This window comes from Aethalodelphis obliquidens, unplaced genomic scaffold, assembly GCF_003676395.1.
Source record: "Aethalodelphis obliquidens isolate GAN/ISIS:26980383/991018 unplaced genomic scaffold, ASM367639v1 scaffold78, whole genome shotgun sequence".
Lineage (NCBI taxonomy): Eukaryota > Metazoa > Chordata > Mammalia > Artiodactyla > Delphinidae > Aethalodelphis > Aethalodelphis obliquidens.
In genome coordinates this window covers 3,141,269-3,156,042 of record NW_020838022.1, presented here as the reverse complement: position 1 = coordinate 3,156,042, position 14,774 = coordinate 3,141,269, and the positions used below count along the sequence as shown (strand labels likewise).

Sequence of the window (14,774 nt, the reverse complement as noted above, 5' to 3'; positions counted from 1 at the left end):
AGTGCACACCAGCCTCCCTTCTGGCTCTATGCATCCCTTTCTCCTGAAGCTTCCTTAGAAGTACGGATGGAGGCAGAGCTCTCAGAAACCAGACTTAAAGGCTCCCTCCACATCCTGACCCTTCCCCTCTTACCTATTCCTTCCTGCTGTTTTCTGATGACCAGTATTCTCAAAGGCTCTCCAGAACTCTGCAAATGTAGAAACTTCAGGAAAAGTGGGAAGGAAACATAGCCAATCTGTATATAAATAAAGCACATTTTCAGAACTTTTTCTTTTTTAATTCTTTGTATTGAAAGTTGTTTCTCACTTTACCAAACCATCTGGGACCTAATCACAGACAGTAGAATATCTTTCAGGAGTAAAGCATCTTTTGTACTGTTTGGAATGATCACTGCATACTCTGCTTAAAAGTGAAGTGATAGGGGCTTCCCTGGTGGCGCAGTGGTTGAGAGTCCGCCTGCCGATGCAGGGGACGTGGGTTCGTGCCCCGGTCTGGGAGGATCCCACATGCCGCGGAGCGGCTGGGCCCGTGAGCCATAGCCGCTGGGCCTGCGCGTCCAGAGCCTGTGCTCCGCAACGGGAGAGGCCACAACAGTGAGAGGCCCGCATACCGCAAAAAAAAAAAAAAAAGTGAAGTGATAAGATGAGGAAGTGGATGCATGTGCGCCATGCCTAGGCTGCCAGGTCCCTGAGTGGAGTTGCTATCTGTTACCAAGCTCATGAGTGGAGTTGCTGTTACCTAGCTCAGCTTGCTCTACAAGACCTGTGACAGAGCAAGCCTTGTACAACACATAGATGATTGTTGAAGCAATGTGATTTCATTGAGAATTAACTATATCATCGTTCGATAAGGAAGGATTGAAAATTCTTCTCACACTCTGCTGATAGAGTACATCTCTATATTCAGACGTTCTTTTCCCTCTTCCTCCTCCCTTCAGTTACATAAACAATGTACATGCCTTCCTCGGGGCCATTTCCTAGGACAATGTTAGCCTAAGAACCTTTACTTGTTTTTAGAAACTTAGGAAGACAGGGACATCCCATAAGCAGCTGGTTTCCAGGTCAGCAGTCTTGCTCTGACCCTAAAATCAGGCTCCCCTCTCCATGAGTCTGTGCAGGGAAGACTAAGCATTCTAAGCAATGGATCTGCTAATTCAACTTCTTAATCTATCTCAAAGATGGAGATCAGTGTGAGTCCAATCCATGTTTAAATGGTGGCCTGTGCAAGGATGACATTAATTCCTATGAATGTTGGTGTCAAGTTGGATTTGAAGGAAAAAACTGTGAATTAGGTAAGTAACTATCTTTGGATTACTCGTGGTTCAAAATTTCCCTTTGAAACCAGATGCAACTGGAAAATGCAATGTGTATGTATCATAATTTTCTCTTAAATTATGGTAAAGAACCATTTACATGAGATCTACACTCAACAAATTTTGAAGTGTATGATACAGTACTGCTAACTCTAGGCTCTATGCGGTACAGCAGACATCTAGACCTTATTCCTCTTGCATAACTGAAACTTGATACCTGCTAAACAACAACTCCCCATTTTCCCCTCCCCCTGGCCCCTGGCAAGCACCACTGTATTCTCTGCTTCTATGTGTTGGACTATTTTTAGACATCTCATATAAGTGGAATCATGCAGCATTTGTCCTTCTAAGACTGGCTTGTTTCATTTACCATAATGTCCTTCAGGCTCATCCATGTTGTTGATTATGACAGAATTTCCTTTTTTTTGAAGACTGAATAATATTCCATTGTATAAAACATACTTTCAAAGCTTATAAACATTCATTTTATCTGCAGTCATAGTTTCCAGGATGTGCTCAAGAAACTAGATGAAGAACAATAGTAAGATTCGGTAGCTAGTAGGAAGTGGTAATGATGTTCCATTAGCATATTCATCCTCAATACAACCACATGTAGTCAGCACCATTATCCTCTCCATTCTACGCAAATGAGAAAAGTGCAGCTCAAACAGCTCAAAAATCACAGAAGCAGTAAACAGTTGAGCCAGGACTTGAACTTCAGTTGGTTTGGCCAAAACCCATTCTTCTAACTGCTACCCACAAAACACAAAGAAAACTGACCCATAAAATTGTTAGAACTCGTGACTAAATTGCTATCAACAAAAGCAGTGGAAGTCAACTAAGTAAAGAATTGGGGTATGGGAAGGCCAATTCTCCCATATACTAGGCACTTCTCCACGCATACGAACCACTTCACATATGAAATTTGTTGACAAAAATCAAAACTCATTCCTGAATTTGACTATACTGATTATGCTGAAAGAAGTACATAGAAAATCTAGGATCATTGTGCATCTTTTCTTTGCATATCCTAGAATCTTTTTGTTCTGAGATTTTGGCAACTGGAACAGTAAACCCCAAAGTCCTTTACCTACTTGTTTATTACCTCTGGATGCAGGATTACTGGTATCTGATTGTGAAAAGCATACAGTGCTAATGACGGGTTCTCTTTCTCCTCTGAAACTCCAGAAGAATAGAGATGCAGTCCTAGGGAAAGAATTTAACACCACAGGCTACATGACTAACACCACAGGCTACATGACTAAGGGCAAAGAGTAGAAAATTAGCAAGACTCTATTAAGGCGTTATGGCAACCCACCTGACACACAGATGAAAAGGGCATAAAACAAAATGAAACGCAGCAGCTGCACTTGTCCTATTGAGAAGGGAAAAAGTCATCTCTAATGCTGTTCAGAAATCCTTTCAGTGCTAAAGAGAAATCCATTGATCATCTTCCTTTGAGATCCAAAAGATAAAAAGGAATAGAAGATAGGAAAAAGAAAAGGTGGCAGGGCAAAAACATTTAAAAAAAAAAAAAGAAAAAAGGAGATGCAGGTGGATGAACTGTACCCCAGGCTTGGACTCCCACTCCTGCAGGCTTCCCAGCATGGGGACAAACCGATGTCTGGGTTCCCTTTCCTATGGGTGTGTTCATTGGCTCAACACCTCTGAAGTGCTACTTTCATCTGAAAGGTTATAATTTCAAGTTCAGATTGACCTAGATAAATCCGATTCTGCTATCATGGAAACCTACAGAAACTGATGGAGTATCAGCTTAAATAATATAACTATTGGAGCTGAGGGAATGAACGACTCAACTGGTCTCTGTTAAGAATGAAGGGCATGTGGTAGCAAAGTATAACTGAAAACAGTGTTTGGTATTAAATATTCCTAAATGTCTTTAGTTTAAAAATAAAGACACTTTAAAAGAGGCAAAGAGCCCTGAGGAATGTAGCTATAAGCACAAAACTGCTATAACAGGTTTTGCTACGTGTGTGAGGCTACAGTCTACACAGCAAGAGTGCTAGGTCTACAACGGGCACCATCTCAGGCCTTTCGGGTTCCCCACGTTTTGGTTTGGTCAGGGCTCTGCAGTGACACTGCAGCCACCACTACACCTGGCCTCTAGGGTGTCTTGAGCTCCCCCAGCCCATCTGATCAAGGTTTAGAAAAATCCTCCCAGCTTGCTTAGTTCAGGAACAAAGTGGGAATTCTCTCAAAAAGCTCTTTATCTCAGACACTAGAGGAAAGCAAAAGCATATACAAACTCCCCTTTAAGCTGTTGCTTCAAACTGAACTAAGAACTAATCTCAAAAGCCGCTAGAAAAACAACACAGTTTATGGAGTATCTGGGCCCCAAGTCCCTTGCTTCACCCTGTCTCGGAAAGGGAAGGAGATTTCCACTGTTAAATCCTTGCTGTTTTCCTCTTCTCTTGTTCATCAGGCTCCTCTCCAGGGGAGAGAGGTGCAAATATTCAGGGCACGCTTTCTAGTTAGAACAATTAATTGGCTATTGTGTCCCTTTGGCTGGAATAAAGACCACTGTATGTGCCCAGCTGCACATCACATCTGAGTCCTTTTCAGATAAATCAAAGTCTATAAGAACTTGGTCATTCCTGTCCCTTCTAAAGAGTACAAGAGGCATTTCCCCACAGTAACAGAGGATGGAAAGAAAATCAAGCATATAAACACTTTTTTATATTTTTCGTTTCGCTAACACGTCACAGACACTACTAATTTACTGCGTATTTCTATGGAGTAGAAAAAAGAAAATATCTTGAGTTTAGCCTAACAACATATTCTGTGATACACTGGTTAAACAGAACATCTTTTGTCCAAGCTTTGGTTTTCCCATCCCTGAATATACCAAGGAAGATGAAGGCAGAGTAAAATGAAGCAGAACACGATAACTTTGTAGTAGGCATGAGGGGAATTAGAAAGAGGTATCTGTGCTAGCTGACACGGAGGGAGAAGAACAGATGCTCTGACATGTCCTTCCACAGATATTCTAGGCACTGAGATCAGCCCCAGGACCAGGGAGAACCCACACCCAACACAGTGCCTGACGTCCGAGTGCTCAAGAAGCAATTGATGAATGAGGCCCGCAGTGACTGTCCCTGAGGTCCAGGACTACAGACCTCTCAACTGGAACTCCTCGTGCTGTTATTCTCTTTCCAGACTTGAGTTCTTTACCTGAGGTCAAAAGACTGCTGGTCGGACAGCAATATTTCCCACTGCGTGTGCAAACCAAGCCAGAGGACAGCAACAGCGGCAACACACTGGGCTGCAAAGAGCAATGACGAATGAGGAAAATGACAGAGAGGTCTAGTTACCTAGCCAAGGACGCCGCATCAGAATCGGGAAAAGCACCCTGACTTTACCCATTCCCGTTGTGCATGGCCTGGACCAAAGTAGTCAGCACCTGCCACCCACCTCTGTGAACTCAGCACAATCTCATATTGACTGAACACTCCCTGCAGGTGGTATTTGATTTGGCTGAACACTCTAGTGTTGCTTTATAGCAACGAAATGATTGCTAGTAACATGAGAAGAGCTCAGGGATGTAATCACCACTAGTGTAATCACCAGTAGTGAGGAGAAAGGTCTTTAAAAAATAAATACATAAATAAAAAGGATCAAGTGCCACCTTTTTGGATCATGCACTTAGTGGATTATTGGCAGCAAAGGTTAAAGCTCACGCTGGTTCCTTTGTCCACCTAGTAACAGTTGATTTGCCTCCCCTTATTTCTTGAAGTATCAGTAAGGAACATGAGCGAATCATTACATTAGCCTATGCTACCTATGTAAAATGTAATTAGAAAATTTAGATCTGTCACTCAAAAATCCATAATATACTCCAAAACCATATAGTCACTCGGTTAGCCTGGAATCCCCCAGGAAAAAAAGAGTCTCTGACACAAGCTTATCTATTAGGGTGTGCAATTCTAGGGGGGCAAAAGTAAGGGATGGGGGAGTAAGGCAGTAAGGAAAGGAGAACCAAGAGTAAAAGGAGTCATCCATCCTCATCTGCAACTGACTGTTTGATCTCCGGGGACTGTTTTCCAAGAAGCCACGTGAGCTGGCCTCAGGAGAGTCAGCCTCGGAGGGAGAAGAGGTGAAAGAATCTGTCCATCAGCACCCTTCTCCAGATGGTCAATACTTCAGCCTGTGGGGCTTTAACTCCCCTGCATCACCAGGCTGTACACGCTGGGGCCCCCTAGAGGTCACGTGGCATCCCAGGCCTCAGCATCAACCCGGGAACGCCAAGCTAAGAGGCGAGAGGCACACAGTGCAGATCTGAGCCCAGGCCATTCAAGGCTGCACCTGGACGAGGCCAGCGGATGTCCATGCAGAGCTGATCATCAGGGTGCTGGGGACGGACGTGGGTGAGGCTGGTGGGGACTAAGGTGGTGCACAAAGAGGTGGCTAACACAGTCGCTCATGTTCAAACTCTCCAAGTTCTAACTGCACTGACAAGTGAGCATTTCTCTTGAAGGCTGTACTGCTGTTGAGCCTGTAGGTAAGGGGGAAGGTGCCTTCCATTCACTGTGTTCCTATGCTGCTCTAGAGACAGAAATAGGCCCAAGGGCAGAGCCTGTTTCTCTTAACTCAGCAGGTCTCAGCCAGCAAGCCCTAAACCTGCTACTTCCTGTTATTGAGATCGCATCAGAGAAACAAAGGGAAAGCACGCAAATTAGAAAATGGAAAATGAGATGGCAGGAACAAGCCAAATATATCAGGAATCACAGTTAATGTGAATTGGGGTTAATGACAATTTTCAGCCTGGAGTTAAAAATCTAATTGCATGCTGTTGATAAAAGAGATACTAAAATAAAACTCTACCAGGAGGCTAAAATAAAAGGATGGGAAAACATTTGCCAGGTAAATGCTAACAAAAAGAAACTGGCAAAGCTATCTTAATGTCAGATAAAACAGAATCCCGACAAAAGGCATTGTATGAGACAAAGAAAGATATTTTATATTAATAAGGGAGATTGTATAGGAGAGTAAAGAAAATATGAGCCAGTAGAATGCTTATCATTGTCAACACATAGCGTTTCAGGCATTTAGCTCCCTTAAAGGACCCTATTTCATTCTCTTGTGTTGACACATACGTCAGCCAGCTTCAAGTTTGCTTTGAAAAACTGGATTATATTAAAACCAGGCACTTCTATTCAGCAAAATATACTATTTAGGGTGAAAAGGTAAGTCAAGAGTGGGAGAAGATATCCGCAATACATATATCCAGTAACTGGAACTCTCATACGCTGATGGTGGGAATCCAAATTTGTACAATTATCTTAGAAGACTACTTGGTAGTATCTACTAAACCTGAACACATGGTCCAATCATTGCACTCATGAGTATATATCCAGTAAATATGCAAGTATATGTTACCAAAAGATATGTACAAGAATGTTCATTACAGCATTATACATAAGAGCCAAAAACTGGAAACTCAACTCAAATATTCACCCACAGTAAAATGGATGAATGAAGGTAGTAATATTCATACAATGGAATAGACTACACAGCATGCAGATGAACTATAGCTATACAAAACAACATGGATGAAGCTCACAGACAAAATGTTAACTGAAAGACACAGAGGAGTACATATTGGGAACGTCTCCTTATATAAACTTCGTGAACAGGCAAAACTAATGCCCTGTTAGAAGTCAGGGTAATGGTAACTTTGGGAAGGAGGAAATAGTGACCAGAAGGGGGAATCAGGAGAGCTTCTGGGGTGTTGATAACGTCCTATGTACTGATCTGTTTACTGTTTAAATAAGTGCAGTCACCTTGTGAAAACTTATTCCAAAATTCTGGGTACTTTTTGGAATATGTTATACTCTAATAAACAGCTTTTTTCATTGCACTCTATGACTTTGTGAAAGTAGTATATCTACAACTTCAGTTTTATGCCAAATCACATATATTGCTGCCACCATTTTTATGCCTTATTAAGAATTTTATCTTTTTTTTCCTACTCTTAGCTCAAGCTTAGCTTCACACACTTCTCTCTATGAATGCCCCCAGCTTATATCTGACCTGTACAGGAGTCAGTAGTTTCATGTACTTTTTAGAAATGCATGTTAAATGATGCTATTGCTGGGACTTCCCTGGCGGTCCAGTGGTTAAGACTTCCCCTTCCAATGCAGGGGGTGTGGGTTCGATCCCTGGTCAGGGAGCTAAGATGCCACATGTCTCGTGGCCAAAAAACCAAAACATAAAGCAGAAGCAATACTGTAACAAATTCAATAAAGACTTTAAAAATGGTCCACATCAAAGAAATCTTTAAAAAAAATACATGATGCTATTGCTGTTGATTCTGCTTTCTTTCAGATGCGACATGCAGCATTAAGAATGGCAGATGCAAGCAGTTTTGTAAAAAGGGCGCTGATAACAAGGTGGTTTGTTCCTGTACTGCCGGATACCGACTTGCAGAAGACCAAAAGTCCTGCGAACCAGCAGGTCAAAATCTAAATAAGTTTTTTTTTAAGCTCGGCAGATACATTCTCCAAATCCATATTTGAACTTTTTGCATTATAACTAACCTACATAATTTTATGCCCTACTTGTTTCTACTTCCTTTTGAAATCATAGAAAAGACTAGTAGCTTGGACAAATTAATTTTTCAAAATGCATCATCATTTTAAATAGAAATTCTGCAACTGTCTTCAGTTTGAACTCTTTTCTGTCTGATTTTTTTCTCTGACCTTTATATCATGAAGCAATCGATTTGTGTGATTTCTGTATGCCTATTTGTAATTCCCCAAGTCAAATTAATGTAGTAATCCCATAACATTAAAAGATACGTACGTGATTGACTGATAGGCTTCTAGTACAAGGATAGTGATTTTTTTTTTTTTTTTTTTTTTTTTGCGGTACGCGGGTCTCTCACTGCTGTGGCCTCTCCCGCTGCGGAGCACAGGCTCCAGACGCGCAGGCCCAGCGGCCATGGCTCACGGGCCCAGCCGCTCCGCGGCATGTGGGATCCTCCCGGACCGGAGCACGAACCTGTGTCCCCTGCATCGGCAGGTGGACTCCCAACCACTGTGCCACCAGGGAAGCCCAAGGATAGTGAATTTTAAGCATGATCTGTCCGGTTGTGTCTGGCTTACTCCAAGAAAGTTATTTCCTATCCTTGGGTCTCAGCTGAGTTTATACGCTTGGCATCACAACAGTTCCGACAACCATCTGTTTTAAGTTGTGTCAGGCTGATCAGCACAGTCAGTCTATACAGCAGTGGACAAAGCAATGTTTCCCACTCATGCCAACCATGCCACCATGTTGACAGCTGACTGGTGTGTTCAGAGCATCTCCACTCCAAACTCATACTGCTCTTCTCTGAAAAAGAAGGCAGTAGAAACTTGGATTTTGAAAAAAGCAGGTTCTGCGGGACCAATTACATTTGATAAATGAGGGGTCTTTTTGAAGCAAACTAGATATAATTTCTTTTGCATTTCTAAAGCCTGATATCTTATTAAATTGGTACATTAAATCACGCACCATTCCTCTGTAACTGGGTTCGATACCTATCTCAGCAATGCAGCCGGCAGAGGAAATTAAAGGCAGCATCAGAAGCCAAGAGTGTACATGCTGCACTAAAATGAAGAGTCTCTAATGCTTCAGGGACCTGCCTGCCTCCTGTCCTTCTACCTGGTTCTTGACATACACTGCTTCAAATTAGCCTACCGAGGGAGGAGTGTGTGCGTATATCTGTTTTAACCTTCCAGTGTAGACAGATAGCATACATAGTAGCTAAACCCTTATAAGCCCTTCTCTGTTATAAGTGAGGAAAAAAAATGGAGAACCACCTCCAACTATTAAGTGTTATATTTGAATATAGCCTTAGCTTTAGCAGAATAAATAGGCCAAACCTAAAATAAGCTTTTCTGCCTTTCAATAGTAATGGTCCCTTTTCTCTAGCTATTGTTGATGATTTATATTTATACATAAGTATTTTGAACTAATTTCTTGTTTTCCCAACCACATGCTGTCTTCATGATACTCTGCCGCAGCTGGTTGCTATAGAAATGTCTGTTATAAGGAATGTGGATAGAAGGAAAGTGAGAAATGAAATGTGAGGTGACTTTGCTGGACTACAAATTTCCATTCTGGTTGTCCCCAGTGTTTCAGTAGATGATTTCTTTTCCTTAGGAAATAAACCAACCCAAGGTAAAAGGTGGCCAGTGCCCAGGTAGATGTGGCTGTAATAATCATATCAATAACTTATTTGGTTAATACTCAACAGACAGGTAATTAAATCATGATAATCCCTCCCCAATGGATACCTAAAGTCCACCTTGAAATCTAGAAGGCATTCTGGTCTACAAAAGAAACCCTGGGAATTCCCTGGTGGTCCAGTGGTTAGGACTCTGCACTCTTACTGCTGAGGGCCCGGGTTCGATCCCTGGTCAGGGAACTAAAATCCCATGAGCCACGTGGTGCGGCCAAAAAAAAAAAGAAAGAAAGAAAGAAAGAAAGAAAGAAATCCTGTTAACAATAAGCAGCAGACATCCCATTTACCTAATTCTAAAATCAAAGTTACATGGCACCAGATTTCCATTCAGGGACAGTACTTGAGAGTAAGACTTTTTAGCAAAGAAACTAAACAGAACGTCATTAGACTTTATAAAAGTCTTACAAAATTCAATTCTGGAACACCTCTTTTATTTCCATAAAGATGATGGATTCCTGAGCCAAATGTCCTTTTCATGAAGGGTTTGAAAACTTTCCATGAAAATAATTCAATTAACCTTTTAGTTTTAGACTATATTCATTGATTTGATTTTTTAAAAAATATCGACGGGCCTACTTCTCAGAAGTGACAAGGATGGGCCTCATTTTCAATTTTTGTAATACAAGTTCTGCTTGCCAATGAGAAATACCAGAACACTAATTTTTTTTTTTCCATTTGTCTAGTGCCATTTCCCTGTGGAAGAGTTTCTGTCTCAAACACTCGTATGAAGTTCACCCGTGCTGAGACTATTTTTTCCAATATGGACTATGAAAATTCTACTGAAGCTGAAATAATTTTCGATAACATCATTCAAAGCAACCAATCATCCAATGATGTCACTCGCATTGTTGGTGGAGAAGACGCCATACGAGGTCAATTCCCTTGGCAGGTACTCTATATTTATGGTGTGTCAAAACCGGAGCCCAGTGGGCAAGGGCCAGGCCAGGTGGGAGGCTGAGGCTAGGACATCAGACAGACTTATTGGGATGAGGGAAGTATTTAGGCAAGTTTCAACACTAAGCCGGATGAGGAAGCCCCGACAGGTGAGTCGCCGGTGAGAGAGAAGTCCAGGGACAGCTACCATACAAGGTCAAGGAGAGTTTGGCGTCAAGGAAATAGCACAGCAGGATTTCAGACAAGCAACAGGGAGGTCTGGAAGCGAGGTCACTGGTGCTGGGGTTCTGGGTATTACTTCAGCTTCAGCCCCTGGGAGAACTGGTGAGAGTCAGAAAGTCTCTAGGTCCAGAGAAACTGAATTATTTCGAAGGCATTTTTAAAAGGACTCAGGAAGGATTAAGACAAGAACTGGGTTACTGGAACCAGGGCATATGAGACAGGGGCTTGGTCAAAGGCTGTAGTTCTCAAAGTGTGGTAGCATCAGATTCACCTGGGAACTTGTGAGGAATGTAAATTTTCATGCTACGCCTCAAACCTACTGAATCAGCATCTCTGAGGGTGAGGCCAGCAGTCTGTGCACTAACAAGCCCTTCAGGTGATTCTGACGCACTCTACAATTTGAAACGCACCGGTCCAAAGGAAACAAACTTGTTATAGAAGCTAGGCTCCAAAACACCAAACAGTAGACTCGTGGTACCTAGTCCCACATTTCTCCAGGTGTGATCTGCAGACAACCCACATGAAAATCACCTGTGCACATTTTTGAGGTAACAGCCAAGGGCTAGATTTGATACCCATCATTTCAAATCGTTTCACGTCCTCCGTGCTGCACACTTAGTGTACCTGTTGTCCCCTTCCTATGGAGCCCAGCTAAGATCATTAGGAATGTTCAAGATCACTCATCCACACCTGTGCACCTACAGGTTCACTCCCTATTTCATCCATATGAAGTAAGATTACTGACTGTAGAGGTACCAAGCGCTAGGTTTTAGTTTTTTCCAAAAGTGAAGAGCTGTGCTACTTGCTAGGATACTTGAGAAAGACCCTGCCATACTTTCACACTGATGCCTTCCTCAAGAGAACCGTCTCTCCACACCCACCTCCACCCAGTTTCTCACAAAAGGTTACTGGGTTTCAAAAATAGGAGACAAACTGAGTGTGCAAAAGTCACTTTAAGACAAAATAAGAAAGAAAACCAACCAGAATCTCTCCCCATTTGTGGATGAGTCAGCTCGACCATGTCACCATCAATCTGCAAGGTGGAAATGCTTGATCTGATTGCAGACAAGACTGCAACACACCTGCTGCAGCCCAGGCATCAAGAGAAAGCTAGCAACAGCTGGGGTTTCAATGGCCAAACTAGATCTGTGGCTCTGACATAGGAAATACTGTTTAGCAATATCACCTAGCAAAAAAGTGATTCAAAATGCTGATGCGTCAATAAAAGGGGATGGGAAATAACGCGACCACGTGGGTGAAGCAATTCCACAAAGCAGCACAGACAGAGTTCACTTTCCTCTGGAGTAACAAAGAGTTTGAACGAACTGGAAATGTCTAGTCTGTTAAAGAAAAGGTTTAGGTGAGCTGTTTGCGAGAGCTAAAGGGCCACAAGAGAAAGGGGACGACAACTTTTTCTTTGTAGACTTATGGGTGAAAGTTCCAGGCAGGCAGGTCGATACCGGCCCCAGTTAAGAAAGCCCTTTCCAACCACTTGGGTCGGCCGCGTGGGCTGGGCAGCTCGGGGAGGAGATTTGGTTTAACATATGTTCGTGAAATTGTTGACTCGAGCTGCTCTGTCACTGGGACGACAGCAGCGGGACAACCCCATCCCAGAGAGCATCGAGGGCTCGAGCTCCCCTGGTGGGAGATGAGACAGGACAGGCTAGGGACCGCAGCCACCCCGTGCAGCTCTGAGACCCTAAGGAGCAAGCTTCACCTTCCGCGCAGCTTGTTCGCGGCCGCGTGCATTTCTTACCTTATTCTAGGGCTTTCGTCTCCGCTTCCCGGCTAGAGGAGAAGCCGCCACCGCCGCACCCACAGCCGCGCCGCGTCAGCCACAGACGCTTCCCAGAAGCCCCTGCGCTTCCGGCCGCCTTGACCCCCGACCCCAAGGCCAAAGGTGAAGGCAGACTTGCCTGACCTCTGACCTCTGACCCCACATCACAGTGACAGAACACCCAAGAAAGGAGCGGAGGGAGGTGTGAGGCCAGTTTCCTTCATTTTCCCTCCAGATGCCCAGCGCTGGGCTCAGAGCCCCTGGAGAACTCTGGGGACGGGAAGCAGGGACTCTGCAGGGCCACTTAGGAGCAGAGAGAGGAAGCTAGAGGGTTAACTCTTATATAGGAACAGAAAGGCTATTTCCAAGAGTCGGTATATCCTTAGCGGAGTGGGAAACTAAAACAGAACTCGGGGCTTCCCTGGTGGCGCAGTGGTTGAGAGTCTGCCTGCCGATGCAGGGGACGCAGGTTCGTGCCCCGGTCCGGGAAGATCCCACATGCCGCGGAGCGGCTGGGCCCGTGAGCCATGGCCGCTGAGCCTGCGCGTCCGGAGCCTGTGCTCCGCGGCGGGAGAGGCCACGACAGTGAGAGGCCCCGCGTACCGCAAAAAAAAAAAAAAAAAAAAAACAGAACTCGAATTTCATACAGCTACAAAGGGAAACAATGAAAAATGTGAACATTAGAGTTGGGAAATTGCAACACCTGTACCATGAGACCACCTTCATCAACAGCTTAATAGTGAGAGATTTGAGGAAGTAGCACTGTGTTTCGGCTTTCTAAAGCTTTTATTGGGTTTTGGTCCCATGCACTTGACCCTGCCAGCCCACAATTCTGAGCGTGCGCAAGCCTGCCCCCAAGAGCTCTGTCCTCCTCTTCTGCTTTGAGTTAGGATCCGACTGGCCCTGTGTGTGAAGTACCAGATCTTTCTCTTTTGTTTTATCATGGGCCTCAGGTTCTGTATTAGCCATAATTATTGTACATTTAATAATTTGAAGATCATTCTATGAGATTGATAAAAACGGAATACAATGGAAACCAAGTAGTTAAGCTTTCCTTAATCCTTTATATTAGGCTGTATCTATGCAATTGCCTGTATTTAACCATTTTACCCAGCAAAATATGTCTTGAGAGGCAGTCTGTCTATTCCTTATTCTATTCTTGGCCTAAACAATCTTTAAAATGTCTTAGCATTTTCCCCAGTCTTGGCTTTCCTCAGCTTTGGCCTGAAGCTATCCTTAATGGTACCCGAGCACTTGACCTATACAGCTACCTACACAGACCCAAACCTTTCATTTGATTAGGATACACCCCCATAGCAGACAACATGCAGTTACCATCTGTACGAACCAGAACTTCCTCTTTTTTTGCGGGGGGGTGGGGAGGGGCGGGGGGTTTGGGAGGAAGATGTTACAGGAAGGTCCTAAGGCTATAGATATATCTTCACTTGGAAAGGTAATCCTCTATTTTTCCTAGCTCAGATGATACAGCTCCAATTAGCAGAAATGAAAACATAACATATGTAATCTCATCTGGCCTCACAAAACTATTTTGAACAGAACATTTAGACAATTATTCTCTAGGATGGTTTGATGAAGTCTCTTTCAATGACGAGTCTAGTTAACCATTAAAAGCCAAAAGTGAGCATCCCCTCTGTGCCCAGAGAAATGAAGTAGGGCCAAGGGCTGGGCGAATCACACCTGTGGGTATAATAAGCTGTGCATCATGTAGAAATGGTTTTGCTCTTCATATGAAAGAGAACAAGTGTGCAAAGAAAAAATGTTACTGTAAAGCTGGAGGTGGCTAGGTAGGGAGAGTGAGGGTTTACTGAAATCACAGGGAAAGGCCAAGTTTGAGTTAAAAGGTTAGGAAGGGAACAACGGGGCAGCAGCTATCACTCTAGGCTGGCATTGTCAGTGAAGAACGTCAGAACAGATATGTGAATGTGTGTTTTGCAGATGTGTGTGGGTGTGTGGGTGTCTGAAAGAGAAAACAGGCTCCTGTTAGGATGTGACAAACATGAAAATGTTTGACAGATCAGAACTCCGACATCCTTGCTCAGAACATATGCTTTCCCATTTCTTCCAACACTCTCCAAAGTGATGCCATACAAGAACCTGTCCTTCGCCAAGCAGACAGCTCATACCCAAACAGCTAATATTTAGATAGCTGTGATCCTGAGGTAGCCAAGCAAACATTCCAAAACCAAGTTGCTTGTAATATCTTTAAATGCAAATGTATTTTAGGGCTTTTTCTTGGCAAAGATGTTTGCTAAAATTTCTAATACCAATCAGGAATGGGCAAAAAAACACACTTCGGGCTTAG

The 14,774-nt window shown here is 43.4% G+C and overlaps 1 protein-coding gene and 1 non-coding gene across 3 annotated transcripts in view; both read left to right on the top strand.

The window, feature by feature from the left end:
- The window catches only part of F9 (coagulation factor IX), a 29,316-nt gene that overhangs the window by 8,912 nt on the left and 5,630 nt on the right, over nt 1-14,774 (top strand). Inside the window, exons 4-6 of one of the 2 annotated variants that reach the window (XM_027092448.1) lie at nt 1,179-1,292; nt 7,659-7,787; nt 10,242-10,447. In XM_027092448.1, the coding sequence (XP_026948249.1) occupies nt 1,179-1,292; nt 7,659-7,787; nt 10,242-10,447 (449 nt within the window). The remainder of the gene's footprint in view (nt 1-1,178; nt 1,293-7,658; nt 7,788-10,241; nt 10,448-14,774) is intronic. The other variant, XM_027092449.1, reaches the window with a different exon arrangement.
- Nucleotides 9,669-9,741, top strand: TRNAK-CUU (transfer RNA lysine (anticodon CUU)). Its single transcript has one exon. It is a non-coding gene; the product is annotated as a tRNA-Lys (tRNA).